Raw genomic sequence first — 21,215 nt, 5'->3', positions numbered from 1 at the left:
CTTCCCTCCACTGTACCTCTCCATCAGAGGTAGCAAATGAACTAATTTTAAAAAGATGGTGTTACACTATGCCTACAGCCCCCTTCTTCACCCCTAGCAGTAGGCAGCTGCATAGCCATTGCCTTCACCATCACACCTGGAACGTGAACAGGCTACCACAGTTCAAATTAACTTTCATCTGAAGACCACGCATCCAGTCTTTGCTACCGGGTCAGTCCATTTCCTTCAGGGACACCTCTGACAAAGCTAACATGATGGTCTTAGCCTCATGCCAACGTGCTGCCCTGACCTCTTCTTTCTTATGCACTTATTTTCTGCTTGTCCTGATGCAAGTCACAAAATTACCCTGGCAATTCCAGTTGCCAGTGCTCCAGACTCCTTGCTCTTCATGTGGTTCCTCCACTGCAGACAAGTAGTGCGTGGTGTGCATCACAGAATCACAGAATGGTAGGGGTTGGAAGGGACTTTTGGAGATCATCTACTCCAACACCCCCCCAAAGCAGGTTCCCCTAGAGCAGGCTGGACAGGAACGCATCCAGGTGAGTTTTGAACGTCTCCAGAGATGGAGAATCCACCACCTCTCTGGGCAGCCTGTTCCAGTGCTCTGTTACCTTGAAAGTGAAGAAGTTTTTCCTCATCTTGAGATGGAATTTCCATTTCATCCCTCCAAACTGTGCAGGCAAGTGTTTCCTACTATGTTCTCCCTACAGGTGATTCTAGTGCAGGTCTGAGGTTGCTGCTGTCATTCAGGCTAATTGTACACCCCGCATTTTCTCCATATAGTAGTAGTGGATGCCAGGGACCAGCTTGTTTGATGTTTGTCACTTCTGCCTTGTATCAGCATTGTATTGCAAGGTCTTTCCCCACTGCTAGGCTACATGCAGAGATGGCTCAGCCCTCAGGACTGTCTTTTCCATCATTGGTACAAACAGGAGTTCGTTTCCAAATGTGTTGTTCTGAGGATTTCAAATTTTTTCACTTCCTGTGGTTTTGGTCTTAGCTTTGGGTCATGTTTCAGCTTTGTTTGCCAAACTGCTCTTTCATTAAGTGCAGGTGCCCCCGCAGCTGGCACTGCTCAAACAGGATTTTCAGGATTGCAATAGTAGTATTGCTGAGACCTTAGACAAAGTGGGAAGGCTTTTTTCACGTCTGATGCAACCAGATGTTATAAACTAGTAAAATGGCTGTTTTCAGGCTGTGGCTCTTTGCCTGTTCTGTGGCACCAGAGCCCTGGAAATGCCATTCCCATTTCCTTTGTATTTCAGCAGTGCTGCCAGGGAACAACAGAGTTTGATTTATTTCATACAAATGTCCATTTTCAGGTTTCCTTTCCTTTTGATTTTCTCTAATGTTTCTTGCCCTGTTTGCCCTTTGTGGTGCGTTGACCCTGGCCAGCAACTAAGCACCCACCAGCCACTCGCTCATTCCCCCCCAGCAGGATGGGGGAGAGAATCAGAGGAGCAACAGAGAGAAAAACTCATGGGTCAAGATAGAAACAGTTTATTAAGTGAAGGAAAGAGAGAAAACAAAGAACAAGTGATGCAAATGCAGTCACTTGCCACCTCCCACCAGCAAACCAATGTCCAGCTGGTCTCCAAGCAAAGACTACCTTGGAAAGACTACCCACCGTTTTTATTGCTGAACATGGCATTATATGGTATGGAATATCCCTTTGATCAGTTGGGTTCATGGAATCACTGAATCACAGAATTCTTCAGAGTTGGAAGGGACCTCTAGAGGTCATCTAGTCCAACTCCCCTGCTAGAGCAGGATTGCCTAGAGCACATCACTCAGGACTGCATCCAGACGGGTCTTGAAAGTCTCCAGAGAAGGGGACTCCACAACCTCCCTGGGCAGCCTGTTCCAGTGCTCTGCCACCTTCACCGTAAAGAAGTTTTTTCTCATATTTGATCGGAACTTCCTATGTCCCAGCTTGTGCCCGTTATCCCTCATCCTGTTACTGGGAACCACTGAAAAGAGTCTGGCTCCATCCTCCTTAAACCCACCCTTCAGATACTCGTAAACATTAATAAGGTCTCCCCTCAGCCTTCTCTTCTCCAGGCTAAAGAGTCCCAGCTCTCTCAGCCTTTCCTCAGGTGTGTCCCCTCCAAACCTCTCGCCTACCCCCAGCCAACTCGCTGCGAGGGGCAGAGTGAGAAACAGAAAAGACCTTGATGCTGTGCGAGCACTTCGCAGGAATAACTAAAACATCTGTGTGTTATCAACGCTGTTCTAGTCACAAATCCAAAGTCCAGCACTGTAAGGGCTGCTGTGAAGAAAGCTAACTCCACCCCAGCCAGACCCAGGGCTCCCGATTTTAATTTCACTCCACGCCCTCAGTGATTCCTCCCTTCGTGCACAGTGCTCCCTTTCTGGTGCCAAATACAGCAGATGCCTGACTAAATGCAGGGTCCCATTTTGCCCAGTGGAGGGAAATAGGCATGCTTAGGTTAGATGCAAAAGCAGATCAGGAGGTGAGCCCAGAGGACTACGCTATTTACTTTGTTAGGAGAGCCCGTATTGACTAGATCACATGCAGGTGCCTGTGAACTTGTGATGTTCGGTAAGATGAATCACACTTTTTCTTTGGTTTTTGAAACCTTTCTGTGATCTCAAAGCTTTGGAACGCAGAGCATAAAACTTTAACCAGGTTTCTCTTTTTGAGATGGTAGATACTCTAGCCCAGCAGACTGCCACCTTCCACTACCTAAATGGTCCAGATCTTCAAAGGTATTTTGTTCTGTGACTCTTACTAAAATCTGAATTTTTGTCCTTAAAAAGAGTCAATACCATGACATACTACATGCATCACTTTCCACCTGTGTATAAGTGGAAATGCATTTTTTAACCCCTTTGCTTTTGTGGTAACCCCCCACACCAGCAGAGGGGAGGATGAAGAATAAAAGGGAGAACAAGAACAAAGAAACCAGGTTTTCTTCTATTGGTCATGCTGGCTTTCTGTGCCGGAGAGAGGAAAATGTAACCCTCCTTTTCTAGGTCACTTTGTTCAGGCACCTTTTGCTATGCACAAAGAGACTCTGTAAGCAGGATATACACAACTTTGAAGTATAACACGGTTATTTACCGGTTGACACAAACAAGAGATAGCTGGGATTTAACATGCTACCAACTAAGCATTAGTATGCTCAATGTCCCCGATAAGACACCTGAGGATTCCTTGCTGGCCAGTCAGTCAGCCATCATGTGGGGAAGTGTAGATTTCTGCCACACTTGTGACCGGTCCTCAGTGCTGATGAGTTTACGGTTTCCAGCTCTCTGTGTTGCCATCTAGGACTTCATATCTTTCCATGCTGCTGCTTTTCGTCTTGAATTCTTGATTTGCTCCCTATTCCCATCTCAGCTGTGCTACCTCTGTTTGCCTTTTCACCTTTCTCATCTTTTGAGTCACTGCTCTACAGACTTTCTCCCAGCTCTTCCTCAGCAGTCTGAGCCAAGGCAATGTAGTTGGGCTGAACCAGAGCCAGGTGCTGGATCCCTGGATCACAGAGAGCTACATTTCTAGGAAGAGAAGAGGTTGCAAGGGTGTCCGGGCATAAGCGATTTATGGATGTGCAGATCCGCAAGCGATTTTTTGCTGGGCACCAAGATCAGCAGTGCTGGCGAGGATGCATATGCATATGACAACTGATAGGTTCTGGCACCATGCCAGGCTTGCATGTCATCAGTATTGCATGCCCTACATCAAAGGGAACCCCCATACTAGCATTTCAGACTGAATTTCTAGTCTGGTTGAGCCCAGTTTCATTTTTCCCACCCTCTTCTGCAGCCACAACCACCACCAGCCTCAGCCCCCATAGGCAGAGCAAAGACCTCCAGTACCCGGCCCCTCCTTTTGAATGTAATTTCCCAGTATCTTCATTGAAGGTGTCTCCTTTTCCTCTGCTGGTTGTATGAGACCCATCTGGTGCAAGTTTGAGTGTGGTATCATAGAGCAGAGTAACTCTTCTGCAGTCAATAGACTGAGATACCCAAGGTCTTCAGTGATCCTCCAGTATACAAGGGATGGGTAAGTTCCCATGGTGGATGGTGCTTTAGCCAGTGTAGGGGCAAACTGTGGTATTTCCTTTACCTGTCCATGAACACAACTCGTGGGGGACTCAGGGAAAGATCCGGCTCCTAAAATACAGTTAGATGTTTTTTGGTCTCTAACTCCAAAAGACTCGCCTGATCACTTTGAAAAAGCCCCTGTATGCCAAAGCTGGTACTGAAGATGTGCTAATGTGCCTAGTGTGGCTTCTTGTCCCCAGAGGGCTGCCATCTTAGGACACCACCTTGCTCAGCTCAGCGTCTCCCTCTTGTACGTCTCTGGGTGCAAAATCAGGCACTCCCATGCTCCCTAGGGACTAGAGCCTGTATTTAATTTGTGAGTGTACCCAACACAGAGTGACAGCATGGAGGGCAGGAGAAGACACAACTCCCTGGCATCAGCTTTCAGTTTATGTTTCATTCAGTGCTTGCAGAGCAAACTGGAAGCAAGAAGTCTCTCCCATGGGGTGGGAGCCACAACTCCTACTTCCCACAGGAGTGCCGTAATGGTGGAAGGGACCAAGGCAAGGATCACCCTCTGCTGTTTCTGTTGAAGTGAGGTCATCATGCAGTCAAAACCACAAGCATCTTGGGCTACAAGAAGTATGACTTCATACCCACATCTCTTGTAGAAACAGTGAACTGCAGCCTGGTTTCTTTTAGCTACTGGCTCTTTTACGGTAAACACAATCCACAAAAACTAGGACTGGATCCTAAATTTATCTTCCCTCACGTCAGCACTGTGAAAGCCTCTGCTGTCTCCATGTCTCCCTGCTCCGAGCAGCGCAGCTTCGTAGAGAAGGACCAATGGCTGTAGTGGAGCCTTATTGGCTTTGTTCAGCTAAGGATTTGTCTTTACAGCAGTTCACCCTTTCTGTACAGTCCTTTTTCAAGGTACCTGTTATGCTCAGTGCTGGAGAAATAACAATAGCAGAAATAATGAGGGTGGCACAATGGTAAAGCATCCAAGTGAGCAATGCACCGCTCCAGCGTGAATGAGACCCGTTCTGGCTGCTCAGCATCTGCTCTTCTCCCTGGAGCCACGGCTCCTCTACCAGCAACATCTCTGAAACCTTGAGGTGCCTCCACTGAAAAGCGATGTCACCTGCGCGCAGCTGAGCATGTTCAACTGAATGTGACCCTTCACCAGGTGTCTGTAGTTGTGCTGATGGGATTTGGATGTATAATGAGAAGCCAAATTTACTTGAGATACCCTTGCTCCAGAGTGCCAATATCAGGAAACAAATGACATAAAAGGAAAGTAATGCACTCCCGTGCCCGTACTATACACTTAAGATTAATTCCCTGTAACTGAAACTGATTGTTCACATAAATCTCACCCTGCTTTTAAGCTAGGACATAACCTCAGCTTAATTGATATTCGTGCTTTAAGACAAAGAAATCAATTTGGCACATCTAAAGAGCCTTTAGGTTTTTCACAGAGAAAGACTTTCCCTGGTAAATGAGCTTGTCTTTTTATAGGCTCGGGTTTGTGAATATGGAATATATGCCTTTAATGGTTACATACATAGATATAGCTCTCCTTGGTGGGCTTGGAAACAAAAACACCTTCTGGATTCATCCTTACTGTGGTCTCCTTGTCTTTCAAGTGCCCAGGCACATGAAAACTTGCACAGGTAGTTCCCATTCTTTCCCTTGCTCTCTCACTGTTGCAGGATAAGGTGCCCATTTATAATTATTTATCAGTGTGTACACAATCAAGCCCTGTGGATCCACCTACTGAAATGTGGATATGCCACTTCCATTTCTGTTTTATTGTTCTTTAACCACTACCCACCCAGTAACATCCTCAGCTTCAGGCAAAAGTGCACAAATGAGGTGGGAAAGCTCATTTTACCATCAAACCTGCAGCGTGGGCATATCAGCGTAAACAAATATAATGTGTGAGAAAGCTCAGCCCCGTTTCTGGCTGGCTGGATTTTGGATGGGGTTAGCCGTGCACCCTCACAAGCACACCCTCCTCCCTTAAAGCTCTGAACCGAGCAGGCGGGAGAGCAAGGAGTCTGTGTTAGGTTTTGAAATGAGCTTGTACAGCAGTTCACTGCACACTTATCACGTCTTGTAACACGCACTGCCTCCATGTCCTACAATTTATGTGCTAAGTATCTCTAATATAGCAACCACATTGATTTCAAGGGCAGTTTGCAGAGCAGTGTGACTCTTCAGCTGACAGGGAAGGTAAAGCCTGAATGCCCTCTTCTAGCCATAGAAGAGCTGCGGTATGGCTGAGGAGTTGAAATCGGTCCAAAAGAGCTGCTGACACAATGTGTATTTGAAGGAAGAGATGTTTTTTACATAGTGCCTTATGAAAACAAACACGTACCTGACATGTAACTGAATCTTGACACAAGATGGCAAAAGAAAAAGCCTTCCACAGGAAAGCGCTTATTATTTTCTCTTCCAAATGACCGAGTGCTTAGTAAAGGTGCCAAAAGATGTCCCTGAAGGCTGACAGTTTCTGCGCAACCATTAACCTTCAAGGGCTTGGGAAGCAGCACATGAACTCCCCTGAAGTGAATTTCTGCCTCTCGTCTGCTCAAGCTGAGCCACCTCTGGACGTACGAAATTCAGGTATGGCTGTACCTACCAAAGCTGCAGCGTGCCGTGGCCACAGCGCCAACTTGCAATCATCCATGCTGTGTGATGGCCAGCGCTCTCAAGCCAGTGATGGGCTTGGAGACAACAGGGACTGTTCCCACCAGGCACAACGCAGAGGCCACCTCGTGTGAGAGGCGAGTTGGTCACAAGCTGTGCCACTTGTCTTCAGGGCTAGGGAATGACTCCTGGCCTGTTTCATTGACCTTGTAAAGGCTGATAAATTAGAGATGAGGTCTGGACCTTGACCATCTGCACCGCTTATTCCTTGACATGGCTTCAGGCTGCGCTGTCTCCCTTCGACAAAGAGCTGTCTCCAAGCCAGATTGTGTCACCTGAGCTTGGGACCAGAGATCTGTCCCTAGACCTCCTTTATTTGGCAGTTTAGGCCTTGCACGTTGTCCTTCGTATCATTGTCCTTTAAAGGCTGCACTCCATGGTGAAAACAGCGATGCTTTCTTTGTCACAAGGAGTCTTTCACATGAGGGAACAGGTGTTATAGAGTTTATCAGTTAGAGGGTCAGTGTCAAGTTATGTCTCCACACAGCAAAGAGAGGGCATGGAGGTACTCCAGCTGACTGGCTGAGATCCTGAAAGCAGTCTAGGGTTAGACTGAGATTTGGACAGTCCCGTCTCATGACTCAGTTAGAGCAGAATTCAGGGAAGAGCAGAGATGTTATTAGGAGAGCCTAACTTCATAAAGGTACTAATCTAGAGAAGGACATGGGGACAACAAGGGGGCCATGTTTGAAGCAACATGGGGACAAGCCAGTTCAGGGACAGGCAGATGGATCAGGAACAGACAGAATCAAAGGGCTGAAGGTGACCCGGAAGCTCAGGAGCCAAGGCAGGAGCAGGGTGAGTTTCATCTCAGCTGAATGTAGGAGCTGAAAACCAGATGTCTGTATCTGAGTTTGGCTTATTCACCCTCAACTCCTCTTACAGGCAGTGGAGAAAAATAGCCAAGTGATGGTAGAATCAGGACTGAACTGGAAAGAAAGTTTATAACTGCCACTCTGCAGCTTCAGATGGTTTAACTCATTCCTGATGTTATTTCATATACAGGCTTGTCTAATTTTTAGCCTGCATTCCTTTAACTACAGTCCCCTGTGTAACATCAGTGGCAAGGAACTCCAGCAAAAGGGCATTTGCAAGTCAGTTTAGGTTGATACCAGTGTCACTGACGCTCATTTTCACATTTGATTGTTAAAAAAGAGTTGTAGTTTACTTTGTTCCATATCTTAGTGTAAATTGGCTGCTTAAAACAATGTTTCACCTCAGTTTCTCAACCTGAAACCTTCACTTTCCTCTTGTGTTCTGCCAGTGTCACCTTGATGTCCATCACCTGCAGTTGCAACTGTGTCTCCCCATTCCTGTTCTCTTACTGTCTCTTCTACTTCACCACCCAGGTTGCATGGCCTGAAAAACAGTAGCCAGCCACCACTGTCACCAGTGCTTGGCACATTTCTAAGTACAGAAAGAAATAAAATATTGCGTGACAATAAGTGAAAATGAAACATGGAGCAGCATGGCAGACAACCAAAATGCTGAGGTTCTTGAATCACAAAGTTTTTTTCCTTGAACCATTCTCATTTCACAAGATCATCCATGTAACTACTGTGTAACCATGGGTATTACCAGGCCCACAGGCATTTAATGCAACACCGATTCTTTTCTATAACATATGAATTTGGATGATCTCTGGCCAGTTTAAGCCACGGCTGATTCAGATCCTGTACCTCTCTGCTGCTACTGAATGCCATTCTGATAAACAGAAATAGGGTGAAGGGAAGAAAGCAGCATGGGCCTGCTCCTCCATTTACTTAATGTACCCTCAATAGCATTGCCCCTGTAATATATCTGTTACCAATCAATACTTGATATAATTTTAGCGAGGGGTGCTGGACCAAGCCCAAAAGCTAAAGCAGATCTTCGTGTAAAACAGGCCGTGTGAAAAAATAAATGAGGAGAAAGCTCATGTGGGAAGCAAAATGGAGATGTGACTTGCTGGTCCAACTTTGCAATGCTGACCTCACAACCTCAGGTCCACCAGAAAGACAAAACAATTCTGGGGAAAGAGCATTTCTGATGAATGAGTTGGGACTGCAGCAATGGAAAGGGAGTGGGAGGATTCCTATTGTAACTGCATCAGCATTTTCTGTGGAAATGGGTTCTCCACTGCCTGCCCTGAAGTTAGCTGTTTTCACCAGTGCTGACAAGACCTCAGGCAGGGATGAAGTTAATGATCTGGCCTGGCTGAACAGAGAGATTTGGCTGGAACTCGGTGAAAAAAAGGAAGTTTACGATCCTTGGAATAAGGGGCAGGCAACTCAGGAGGACTACAAGGACATTGTGAGGTTATGCAGGGAGAAAATTAGAAGTGCCAAAGCCCAACTAGAACTTAATCTGGCCATTAAAGACAATTAAAAAAAATGTTTCTATAAATACATTAGCAACAAAAGGAGGGATAAGGAGAACCTCCATTATTTATTGGATGCAGGGGGAAACATAATGACCAAGGATGAGGAAAAGGCTGAGGTACTTAATGACTTCTTTGCCTCGGTCTTTAACAGCAAGACCAGTTGTTCTCAGGGTACCCAGCCCCCTGAGCTGCAAGTCAGGGATGGGGAGTAAAATGAAGCGCCCGTAATCCAAGGGGAAATTGTGAGTGACCTGCTTCACCCCTTAGACACACACAGGTCTGTGGAGCCAGATGGGATCTACGCAAGGGTACTGAGGGAGCTGGCAGAAGTGTTCACCAAGCCACTCTCCATCATTTATCAGCAGTCCTGGCTAACCGAGGAGGTCACAGTTGACTGGAAGTTAGCAAATGTGACACCCATCTACAAGAGGGGCCAGAAGGAGGATTTGGGGAACTACAGCCCTGTGAGTTTGACCTCGGTGCCGGGGAAGGTTATGGAGCAGATCATCTTGAGTGCCATTATGTGGCACATACAGGACAACCAGGTGATCAGGCCCAGTCAGCATGGGTTTATGAAAGGCAGGTCCTGCTTGACAAACCCGATCTCCTTCCATGACAAGGTGACCTGCTTAGTTGACAAGGGAAAGGCTGTGTATGTTGTCTACCTAGACTTTAGTAAAACCATTTACCTCAGCATTATCCTAGAGAAATTAGCTGCTCATGGCTTGGATGGATGTACTCTTCACTGGGTAAAATACTGGCTGGAAGGCAGGGCCCAAAGGGTGGTGGTGAATGGAGTTAAATCCAGTTGGTGGCCGATCACAATTGGCCTTCCCCAGGGCTCAGTAACGGGGACAGTTCTGTTTAATATCTTTATCAATGATCTGGATGAGGGGATCAAGTGCACCCTCAGTAAGTTTGCTGAGGGTAGAGGGACCTGGACAGGCTGGATGGATGGGCTGTGGTATGACGTTCGACAAGACCACATGCAGGAAGGAGCAACACTGCCAGATCAGAGATCGTTGTCACATACAAGGGTCCAGGGTGCAGCTGGAGCACAGTTTCAGACTGGGACAGGCGCTGTGGTGCTGAGCTAGATGTGCATGATGTACAGCCCCCTCGCTCTTGGGGCAGGAGGGTTTGAGCAGGAGCCAAATATGTATGTGTTGAGCTTGAGACTCTGCAGGACAGCTAGGGACTAAGTTTGCCTTCAAAAGACTCAAAGCCTTCAGAGTCAGGTTATCCATCACGTTCTTGAGTATTTCCCCTACAACTTGAAACAAACTATTTGTTTCCCAGCTTGAAGGAGACGAGCCTTGTCACCTGGCAGCAAGGACCGGTCTGCAATCAGCACCAGGCTAAGCGCGCAGGAGCCTGCCACAGCAGCTGCTGTGGGAGCAAACTGTCCCAACACTGACCCCCTTTTTTGATTCAAAACTCTTTGCTGGGCAATTTAGCTATGGGCAGTGATGGAGGGAAAAAGGCCAAGCAAGTACATGGCAAACTGCTCCTTTCTCTGTATGCAGTCTGACGTGCAGCATCTCGATCACGCTTCCAGCTAACAGTGGGAGGAAAGCAGTGCAAGCTGAAAATCCTGCTGGGCTCCATGATTCAGGTCCATGGCTCAAGGTCCTCTCATCACTGGGCTTTCCCCACATGTAATTCTAGAAAGAGTGTCTGGTAAAGGCAGTGTTCGTCTCATTATCAATTCAATTTTTGTGACAGCCCTGCTAGGGCTCTTAATTTCTTCTGTTAAAACAACAAATGAGATGACCCAACTGCAATCTCTAATAGGTATCATGGGTCAGTAATTATTCATTTGTTATAGTGCCTCTCACACGAAAGATGGAGATGAAAATTTGTCCTCCTAATGGCAAGAGCTGTAAATTAGCTTTATTTCACTGTTAAATCTAGAGGCCTGAAAATTAGGATGACCAGCCCTTAGCTGGGAAGAAAATGTGTCAGCTCAAGGGATTTTCTGCATTAGGCAAAAAGGCAGCGCGTAATCACCCATTAAAGAGTCACAGCAGCTGTCTACTGACATCCTTTGCTACTCCGAGTCATGACTCTCCTGCTGCACTGAACATGGTGGAACTTTTCAGGTCTGATGTCCAATTCTGGACCAGTGACCCCAGCTCCACTTCTAGCCATGGAAGAGAAGTGGACATCTCCCATAGGTGCTGCACACTAATTTCATCTTTCCCTCAAGATGGGGATGTTCAAGATAGAGATGATGGATTGCTCTGTGGAGGTACACCTTATCTCCGTTATTAAGGGAGCTTCAAGTGAGTAGCTCAGATTTGAACATGTCTATCTTTTAGACATAACTATTTAGGTGAGACAAGTCCCACCCAAAATTTATCCAGTTGCTTGTTACAGGTGTTCCTTCTGCTAAGTAATGCTGTCCTTCTCCTTGAAGGCTTTGCAAGCTCCGTGTGTCTAAAAGATGTTATTCTCAGTTAATGTGGACTTGCTGTGGATTTGGAAATTGCAGGGTGAGCCATCGCTGCTGCATGGTCATGGAGTGGAAAGGAGGCAAATGAAGGGTTTAAAGACAGTTGGAAGCTATGTTGATAGAAGCATGAAGACTTGAAGGTAACCTAACAGCCTTCATTGAGCAGGTGGCTGCTGGCGAAGTCTTGGAAACACTTGAGTGGCTCCTCTTGGGAGTGTGGGCCTGTCTCCTGAAGCAGCTACACAAGTGATTCATGCCTTTGGCCTGACAGATTGCACAAAACCCCATCTTCTTGCTGAGCTTGGTCACAGAGGTCTGCCCAGAGCTCTCCTAACCCTATACAAAATGAGAAGGGGATGTAGTAGCTGTCCCGAATAAGTTGTCACAGGGGCGTGCAGTTTGTTACAGCAACACCATGCTGTTCACCCCAGGTGACGACCCAACAGGGATCAGGGACTGCAGACAGGAGCAGAGCAGCCTGAGCCCTGGGTGGTGGAGCCGTGCCCTCTCTTGCACACATGCTCCCTGGCCCAGGGAGCAGAAAGGCAACACTGCAGTGTGAGAGACAGGGAGCAGATCTTCCCTCAGTGTCCCATCCCTGAGCCTCCTCCCTCCAGCCCTGGTGGCCCTTTGGGAAGAAGGAAAGAGATTTGTCCTGGGAAAGAGGCTGAAATGCCTTCGATGTGAAGAAATGAGTGATCTGTCATCTTGTTCAATAACATGTTGTACAGAAGGCTCTATAAAAATCTCTCTATAGAAAGCTAAAAATAAATAAATAAAAAATCCACCCCACTCTCAAATCCTCAAAACCCAGAAGTGTATCAGAATAGTTGTACAATTATTTACTTTTATGATGTGCAAGGTACAGCATATTGTAAAGCCAGGCAAGTTTATAAGATCATGCATTAAGCTACCTGCATGGGGAGGACCTGGCTGAAATTAAAACATAAAAACTTCCCACAAGACAAGCGAGGGTGTGAGGGGGGACATTAAAGTGCAAGAACAGCTTTGAATAAGAAATGTAGCACCTCTGCTGCCTTTCTTCAATGCTACACTTGCACTGAAATAGGAAATTTTAGGATGGAGAGCCAGAGAGACCAGAGCCAATAGAAAGAGCCTATGGTGCCTACACCAATGGATTTCCTGCAAGACCCTCTCCAACTTTAAAAATAACTAGACTTCAGGAGCTGCAGCTCTGCCGGGTGACAGATCTCTCACCTCTGGATTGTTCATGGTTTCCCCATGAACAACACTGTGATACCCTTGTGACTTCCAATCAGTCAGCCTCACCTCAGTGCCTGGTAAGATGATGTAGCAGATCCTCCTGAAAGCTGTCAAAACATACGGAAGACAGGGCTGTGACTAGAGACAGCCAGCATGGATTCACCAAGCACAAATCATGCCTGACTAATCTTTGTGGCCTTCTGCAATGGAGTGACTGCATCGGTGGATGAAGGAAGAACTATGGATGTCCTCTATCTGGACTTCTGTAAGGCCTTTGATACGGTTCCCCACAACATTCTTACCTCTAAATTGGAGAGAGATGGGTTTGATGGATGGACTGTTAGATGGATAAGGAATTGACTGAATGGCAGCATCCAATGAGTTACAGTCAATGTCTCAATATCCAAGTGGAAACCAGTAATGAGCGGTGTCCCACAAGAGTCTGTACTGGTACCAATACTATTTAATATCTCCACAGATAGTGGAATCAAGCGAACCCTCAGTGTGTTTGCAGATGACAGCAAGCTGAGCAGTGCCGTTGTTTTGTTTGAGGGAAAGGATGCCATCCAAAGGGACCTTGGCAAGCTTGAGGAGTGGAACCTTGTGAATCTCATGAAGTTCAACAAGGCCAAGCGCACCTGGGTTGGGACAGCCCCTGGTATCAATACAGGCTGGGTGGTGAATGGATTGGGAAGAAGTCCCGTGGACTTGGTAATACCAGTGGATGAAAAATCAGGTGACTCAGCAGTGTGCACTTGCAGCCCAGAAAGCCAATCACATCCTGGGCTATATAAAAAGAAGCATGGCCAACAGGTTGAGGGAGGTTATTCTCCCCCTCTACTCTGCTCTCATGAGACCTCATCTGAAGTACCGCTTCCAGCCCTGGGGTCCACAGCACAGTAAAGACATGGACCTGTTGGAGCGGATCCAGAGGAGGACCATGAAAATGGTCAGAGGGTTGGGACACCTCTCCTATGAAGAAAGGCTGAGAGAGTTAGGGTTGTTTATCCTGGAGAAGAGAAGGCTCTGGGGAGACCTTATTATGGCCTTTCAATATACATAAAGGGGGCTGATAAAAAAGACAGACACTTTTTACCAGGTCCTGTAGTAACATGACAAGGAGCAACAGTTTTAAACTGAAACAGGGTAGGTCTAGATTGGACATAAGGAAGAAATTTTTTATGGTGAGGGTGGCAAGACATGGGAACAGGTTGCCCAGAGAAGCTGTGGATGCCCCATGCCTGGAAGCATTTGAGGTCAGGTTGGATGGGACTTTGAGCAACCTGATCTAGTGGAAAGATGTCCCTGCCCTGGCACCTACCAGGGTGGTAGGACTAGATGATCTTCAAAGGTCCCTTCCAACCCCAATCATTCTGTGATTCTGTGATTCTGTGCTCTCTCTTGCTGGTGGCACACGAGGTCAGAGTGGAGGTGCCAGTGGGCTAGGGGATACCAGGGGATTCCCTCCCCAAAAAAAACAGTGCTGCAGGAGGGGCAGCATGGAGACTCACTCAACCTCTCCTGGCTAGGGGAGAACATTTTGTTGCAGATCTGAGGCATTTTGACAGGATAAGCTGGAAAGAAAACGAACACTGTTGTTCTCTGTGCTCTGCTTCTTCTGCAGGCAGAGCACTGCAAACTCAGAGGCTGTCAATACAGCACCTTTCCGTAAACATGAATGTTAAGTTAGAAGGTTGTTGGGTTGTGGCTTTTTTCTTCAACAAAACCCTTTAAACTTTCACTCTATTAATAGATATAATTTTCTTGCTGTAGGTGGAACATTGTCTTCTCTGGCTAAGCTGAGCCTCCCTTTCTGTTCTTTCTTTCCACCTGCACCCTCCCCATGTGAAGAAAACTTCTAGAAGAACTATTCTTTGAGAATTTGAGGGGGAGGAATAAGAAGGAACAGGCTATGATTTGCACAAAATTAAAAGAAGAAGTATTTGTGACACAAGCCAAATGTTCCCACAGAAATGTCCCTTTCCTTACTGCAAAGAATATATCAATGAAACATCGGCATACCTTACAAAAACTAAAAAAAATTCCCCAGACTTGCAGTTTGGTTTTCATGCCCAAAGCTAATGGCTCACTTTGGTTTTCTGGGTTGCTTTGTGTTTTTCCCCTTCCTTAAGACTGCACAAACTCAAGCCACACTTTCATCTGACAGTGGAATAATGACGAATTTTGAGTTGTCTTGTAACAGGGACACTTTTTTCATTCGCCACCACATTTACACTGCAGGTACACAGAGCAAGTGCAAGCTGAAAACTCAAGGCTGGGTCAATAATGGAGAAGGGGCAGGGACATGGAGGGAAAGGAGAGTTACTCTGAGCCCAGCACAATTTGTTTTCCCCTCTTCACTTCCTAATGCTCCTGAAACCTGAGGATGACCTCCACCATACTTGGTCGCTGTGAGTGGGTTTGAGAAGCCCGTCGCTCAACGGTACCAGCGGTGCCTCAGCAGGAGGGAGGTGGATGTGATTTTAAGCCATTCTTGCATTCCTCCAAACACAGTTCTCAGGAGAAAGTACTAACCAAAAATGAAGGGTGTCTTATGGCTGATACGTTGCTCAGTGATTGTTACAGAGGTGTAGGCGTGGGCACAGCCTATGAAACAGGAGAGGGAGCCAATGTCAGTAGCATTGGGTGCCTTGTGCTCCCTCCCTGCTCCACATACATAGCCCCAGCCTAGGATCTGACCTCAGCCGTGACCTACCCGGCATAGGCTTAATTGCTCTTTATCCTATGCCAGTTGCAAGAGCAATGTCGTATAGACCATAAAGCAAATCCTTGGCCAGGAGGTGTGTGTGGATGCGATTGGAGACATGAGTCCCACCAAGAGGGGCTGCGGGCTTGCTCAACAATCATCACCTCATCCCTTCTGTCCTTCCAGCAGACCATTAATGTTTGTGCTGTCCTGTGGCACTCCCGGGGAGCATTCCTGAAAGAGCAGTTAGTAAATTTAAATGTCATATAATTGTGATAGCTGGAGGTTGCCTGATGGAAGGGAAGCATTTTGGTTGTCTCAGGGTGGATTTGGTCTAATTATCTCAGATGATAGCAGCAAATCTGCTCCTCTTGGAGACATGCTGTTATTGTAGTAACTTGTAAATGAATATTGGATGATGAGTTATTAAAGCCAGTCTGAACTGGAAAGTTTATGAGCATAGTGGGCAATAATTTCTTCTTTTTACTTTTTTCTTTTCCATATTAATTTCTTCCTCAGTGTGAATGTAAAACACAAAATCAACAGGTCAGATATAGGGCTCTTGTGAACTCTGCCTCTCCTATCAGACAGAGCAGATGCAGCCTGGAACTGCTTTATCACTTTGCTTTTAATGAAAGCCTATAATGGTTTTGCACTTTGTTAACAGGCTTTATACGAAGTACAAAGTGGATAAAGGATGAAGTGAATCTTCAGATAATTCTACATTTTGGATTATCCCCTTTTACATATGCAGGCCATTCACTACATCATCCGGAGACACAACCAGCATTGCCTCATGAGCAATCTGGTGATAAACAGGGGTTACACCCTGCCCTTCTGGAGCAAGAGCTGACAGCATGTGCCTTGGCTTTGGATACTTTCCCTGTGTGGCCAAGGGGATGATGTTTAGAGGCATCACCCTTGCTTAAACAAGGTATAAAATCTTCTTCTAGTCCAAGGAGAAGAAGGTAAACTTCTCCATGCCCCAGTGCCTCAGCAGTTGCAATGTAACATGAAATACTCTGTACTATGGTTTCTTGTCACAGCATCATGCCCAGTCCTAAAACGCAGCAAAGGGGATTCAAGTAGCAAATCAGGTCCTGAGGGCACATCCCGCTCTCCAGCCTAGCTTCGTCTGTATCCATAGTGGCTACAGCCCCTCTGCAAGGCTGGACTGTCTTCCAGGAGGAGGTTCAGGGTCCCCCGGAACCGAAATGGAAAGGAAAACGGTCAGATTATCTCTAAACTGCCAGCAGAGGAGGAAGCCCTTGTTTCTGACCTGCAGCTACCCACGCTTTCCACCTCTGTTGCTGATGGCAGCTGTAACTCAGGATGTGGGATCTGGATCTGTCCCCAGTAGCCACCTACATTTCAGGGAAGGTCCCGCGGTAGAGGCACAGTCCATCTCTTTTCCCTCCACAGTCACGGTGGGGACACCAGCTCCTGCACAGCCAAACAGCCTCATTTCAGCTCCTTCCTTCAGTGCCTCTGCAAAGGGCTTAAATGGTACTGGCAAGAGCACCCTTGTGGGATTCTCTTTGACGAACAGGAGCAGTTTATTGTCTTCTATTGTTCCTGTTAGTTATAAAAGCCCTTCAAAATTTCCAGGAAGCCAATGTTTCTGTCAGGAGTTCCCAAACCCAAGTAACAGAGAGCAGAAAGGCAACGTGGGTTATGGTAGTGAGCATGGGTGCACGATAAACCTTCACTGAGCAAGAATGCTCTGGACACTATCTGGTCCTATGCATTCCCACAGTCATGGTCTCATACTGTCTTTATTCAAAGCCAGGATGCCTTTTTTCTGTTGTTACAGATCTTAAAACTAAGATTCATCATAGAATCATCTAGGTTGGAAGGGACCTTTAAGATCATTGAGTCCAAGCATTAACCTAAGACTTCCAAAACCACCGCTATACCATGTACCTAAGCACCACATCTACCTGTCTTTTAAATCCCTCCAGGGAGGATGACTCAGCCTCTTCCCTGGGCAGCCTGTTCCAGTGCTTAATAACCCTTTCAGTGAATAAATATTTCCTAATATCCATCCTAAATCTCCCCTGGTGCAACTTGAAGCCATTTCCTCTTGTCCTATCACTTGTTACTTGGCAGAAGAGACCAACCCCCACCTCTCTACACCCTCCTTTCAGGTAGTTGTAGAGAGCAACAAGGTCTCCTCTCAGCCTCCTTTTCTCCAGCTTAAACACCCCCAGCTCCCTCAGCCGCTCCTCATAAGACTTGTTCTCCAGACCCCTCACCAGCTTCGCTGCCCTTTTCTGAACAGTCTCCAGAATCTCAATGTCTTTCTTGTAGTGAGGGGCCCAAAACTGAATACAGTATTCGAAGTGCCTTCTTGGTCTTAAAGCTAAGATTCATCCTTGGTTAAACCCTTGGATTAGGCACAGGGAAATTACCCCAGAGCAGATGAATTACATCAACTTGTCAACCTGCCATGCCTCCACAGACCCAGATGCTTCCATTTTGTCTATTTCATCTCCATGCTTTTCATTTATTTTGGCTAGCAAATACTGTGCCAGATGCTCCACAGGAATTGCCCATGTCCATGGTTTTGCTTGTATCTACTTAATGTATTTTATTCCTCAAAGAAAGCACAGAAAGGGATCTCAGGTAGGATACAGCAAACACAGCAACTAAACTGGGATCATTTGCCTGGGTGTCCATGACCCACCAGCTTTGGCGGTGCGTCTCCCTTCACTCTGAAACACATGGAGTTTCGGTGTCTTCCCACCTGGGCTGGGAATGGTCCATTAAACTTGGTTTTAAAGCAAGAGATCTGGAGACCATGACCCTGCTCCACCCTGCCTCTGTCTGTTCCTGGGTGTCTCTCAGAAAACACCTACGAGACTGACATGCTTTAGTGTGGATCCTGTTTATATTTCATTATAATTAATTGTTTTCAGTATATTGAAGAATGTCAAGCTTCTTGATATTTTTTTCTTACTCTTCAAGACTGCATGACAGTTTATGCTGAAAACCCTGATTTTTGAAAAGCAAGCAAGGGATTTTAATTTGAGAATAATGTCTTTCTTTCCAGCTGGGATACATTTAAAATTCTGTAACGTATTTTTGCTACAACTACCACAAAAAAACCCAATTTTCTTTTTTCCAAAATACCTCTAAAAATACGTGGCCTCATCTAAAATTCAGGGTCCTCTGATACAGAGAAGTGTGGTCATGCAGTGTGGACATGTACTAAAGCAGCATTTTCTCTGCATACTCAGAGGTGTGTAATTAGCACGAGGACAGCCATTAACACATCCTGTGCACTGTGTCACCGAGTCATGCCTGATTATGTTGCAAAGTGAGATTAGCAAAATGAGCTTGAAGTTGTCCTCTTGCTGCCATTTGATAGTAGGGAAAACAAATCCCTTCACTGCCAAAGCTGCAACTAATATTCAGTACTTAAGAAATTCAACTGATGCATTCATAATGAATAGGATTTTGTGTAATTAAAATTTTAAATGAATCCCCAACATGAGTCCTGGCCTGGACTTCCTAATTTCGGATACAGAAGTACGGCTTTTAACAAAATAGGTTGAGGGTTGGGGTTTTTTTTCCATCCTTCTCTTTCATCCGAGAGATTTACAAAATCTCATTAGCATACTAAAAAATAGCAGAAGAGAAATTAAATGAAAACCAGGATTAAAAGACTCGCCGGTTTCTTCATGTCACCTTTATAGTTCTTTTGAGCATCTGTCCCTGTGTGGTGGGTGTAAGTAACGTGGAGGTGGATGTTAGCGGGTGGCAAAGCTTTTATGAAGCAGAAAGAAGCTGAAAATTAGAAAATTATTGGAGGCAGTTTCCATACAGATGAGAAGAAGCAAAAAGACCCTGAGAAGCCAGGGAAGAGGAGGAAGACGTTAAGAAACCTGAATAAATGGCACTTTTCACTGGCAAAGAAAATGTCGATTTGTTTCAACAGAAACCCTGAAAGTCACCGTGGAGCTCTCACCCAAAGCATTCCAAAGCTGCAGGCCCGCGTCCCTTCTTGCCTGCAGAGATCTTTAAGTCAAAGCCAAAGGTTCACCAAGTTCCCATGGCACGTTTCTGGGTTGCTCACCTACCTACAGACTGACTGCATCCCTTGTTGTCCCTTGTCACACATAGGGTGGTGGAGGAGATGAGATAAGTGATGGCAGGTTAGCAAGGAGGTCCTGTAGCTGGGAAGAAGACGATGTTGCCCTGGAGAGCCGGACTCCACTCACGCCTCTGCCTGGAAAGCCCTGTATGGTACTGGAGGGTCATTTACAGCAAGCTGTTCATGGATGGCTTCTAGTCAATCGATCTCTGCTCCCGAGTTGCGCAACTCAAAGTCTTAAACCTGATTTGTGGATAATTTAGTCACTTGTAGCTTCATCTGAGGTTAACGGAGGCTGGCTTTTGAAAATATCAAGTGCTCTGGGAGGCAACTCTCCTATGAAAAATCAGGAGCTGTGTGATACAGGCTGGGCAACAAAATATGGTCAACACACTTGGATCTTTAATCTCTCCATGCCTAAATTCCTTGACCCTAAACTGGGAAATAATACTGCCGCTGCGCTTCAGCTCAACATCATAGCTATCAGCTGACAGATGCCTGTGATGCACAGAGACAGCCACAGCAATGAGCCTCATAGAAGAAAAAATACATGACAAAAAGAACTCTTCTTAGAGGCAGTTTTTTTTAAAAAATATGCAGTCTCAAGTTTGGGACTATTTTCACAGGGACAGCAAAATAAGTTCATCATCAAGATGCATGGGCTTCCACCCCGCTAGGTCCCACTATTTTTTAAATAAAAACGGTACCAGAATAGTTGAACCTGGGCAAAACAATGTGTTTTTCCCCACCACATTATTCTTAGAAACATTTGAAACAAACCTGTAAGTGTTATGAGTCTATATATAAATATGTGCATGTGTGTTCACTTGTGTATTTAATTAAATATATATTTTAAAGTCAGCCTGAATCAGGTGTTATCCCAAATCACGTAAGTTTTACAAGTTGTACACCATAGCAAACTGGATTTTGGAGTGGGGCTGGCTGTAGCAGGAGGCAGCGTTAGCACAGGTGGTGGGTTTGTAACGGGGGGTGCAAGCACAACCCCTCTTAACCCCTGGCTCCCGCCGAAGGAGCTGTTGTGCTGCTCTGAACGTGCACGGCTCCTACCAAGTGTCCCGTAACCCAGCCAAGAAAGCTGTGGCTGAGGAGGAAAGAGTTTGGATCCACAGAAGGAGCAGATACAAATTCCCTCTTGGGAGGAGAATTAGGTGGCAGTGTCTCAGGGCGTGCTAAAGCTGGACCAGGGCAAGGAGGGTGCACTCTCTGCTAGTTCAGGCTGGCTGGTGTGTCCGATGGCTTTATTTTCATCTCTGCCATTTTTTGTGTGACCCTGCTTAGAAGCTCTGCTGTGATGGCCACCAGACTACTCCATGGACTTCTCCAAGCAAATAGCCTGGCCCATGGGTGAATTAACGAGTGTCTGCAAAATTGTGTGTGATCACTGGATGAAATGCAGCTGCACAGGTGTGAAGTGTATAGAAAAGGATAATTATTCACAGCACCTGCTTTGCTGTCAGAAACCCTTATTGACTGGGCACCAAATGAGTCCCTGTCCTCACTCCTTGGGATGTTCTCCTTGGGATGTTCTCCTTGGCACGGTCTCCTTGGCACATCTGCACTGTTCGTGGGCACGTAAAAGACTGATTTTTCGCATATTTATGTGCATCACTGTAAGTAAAAGTATGAA

The 21,215-nt window shown here is 46.1% G+C and overlaps 1 protein-coding gene across 2 annotated transcripts in view; it reads left to right on the top strand.

Moving 5' to 3' along the window:
- Positions 1–21,215, top strand: part of SIAH3 (siah E3 ubiquitin protein ligase family member 3) — a 51,685-nt gene that overhangs the window by 23,862 nt on the left and 6,608 nt on the right. Inside the window, exon 1 of one of the 2 annotated variants that reach the window (XM_074572938.1) lies at positions 21,109–21,198. The exons of the other annotated variant lie outside the window; for it this stretch is intronic. Coding sequence (XP_074429039.1) covers positions 21,187–21,198 — 12 coding nt within the window. The 5' untranslated portion in view covers positions 21,109–21,186. Of the gene's footprint in view, positions 1–21,108; positions 21,199–21,215 lie in introns of those variants that run through there. 2 annotated transcript variants of the gene reach the window in all.

This window comes from Larus michahellis, chromosome 1, assembly GCF_964199755.1.
Source record: "Larus michahellis chromosome 1, bLarMic1.1, whole genome shotgun sequence".
Classification (NCBI taxonomy): domain Eukaryota; kingdom Metazoa; phylum Chordata; class Aves; order Charadriiformes; family Laridae; genus Larus; species Larus michahellis.
Note: the sequence above shows the minus strand (reverse complement) of the source record. Positions and strands in the feature narration are given on the sequence as shown.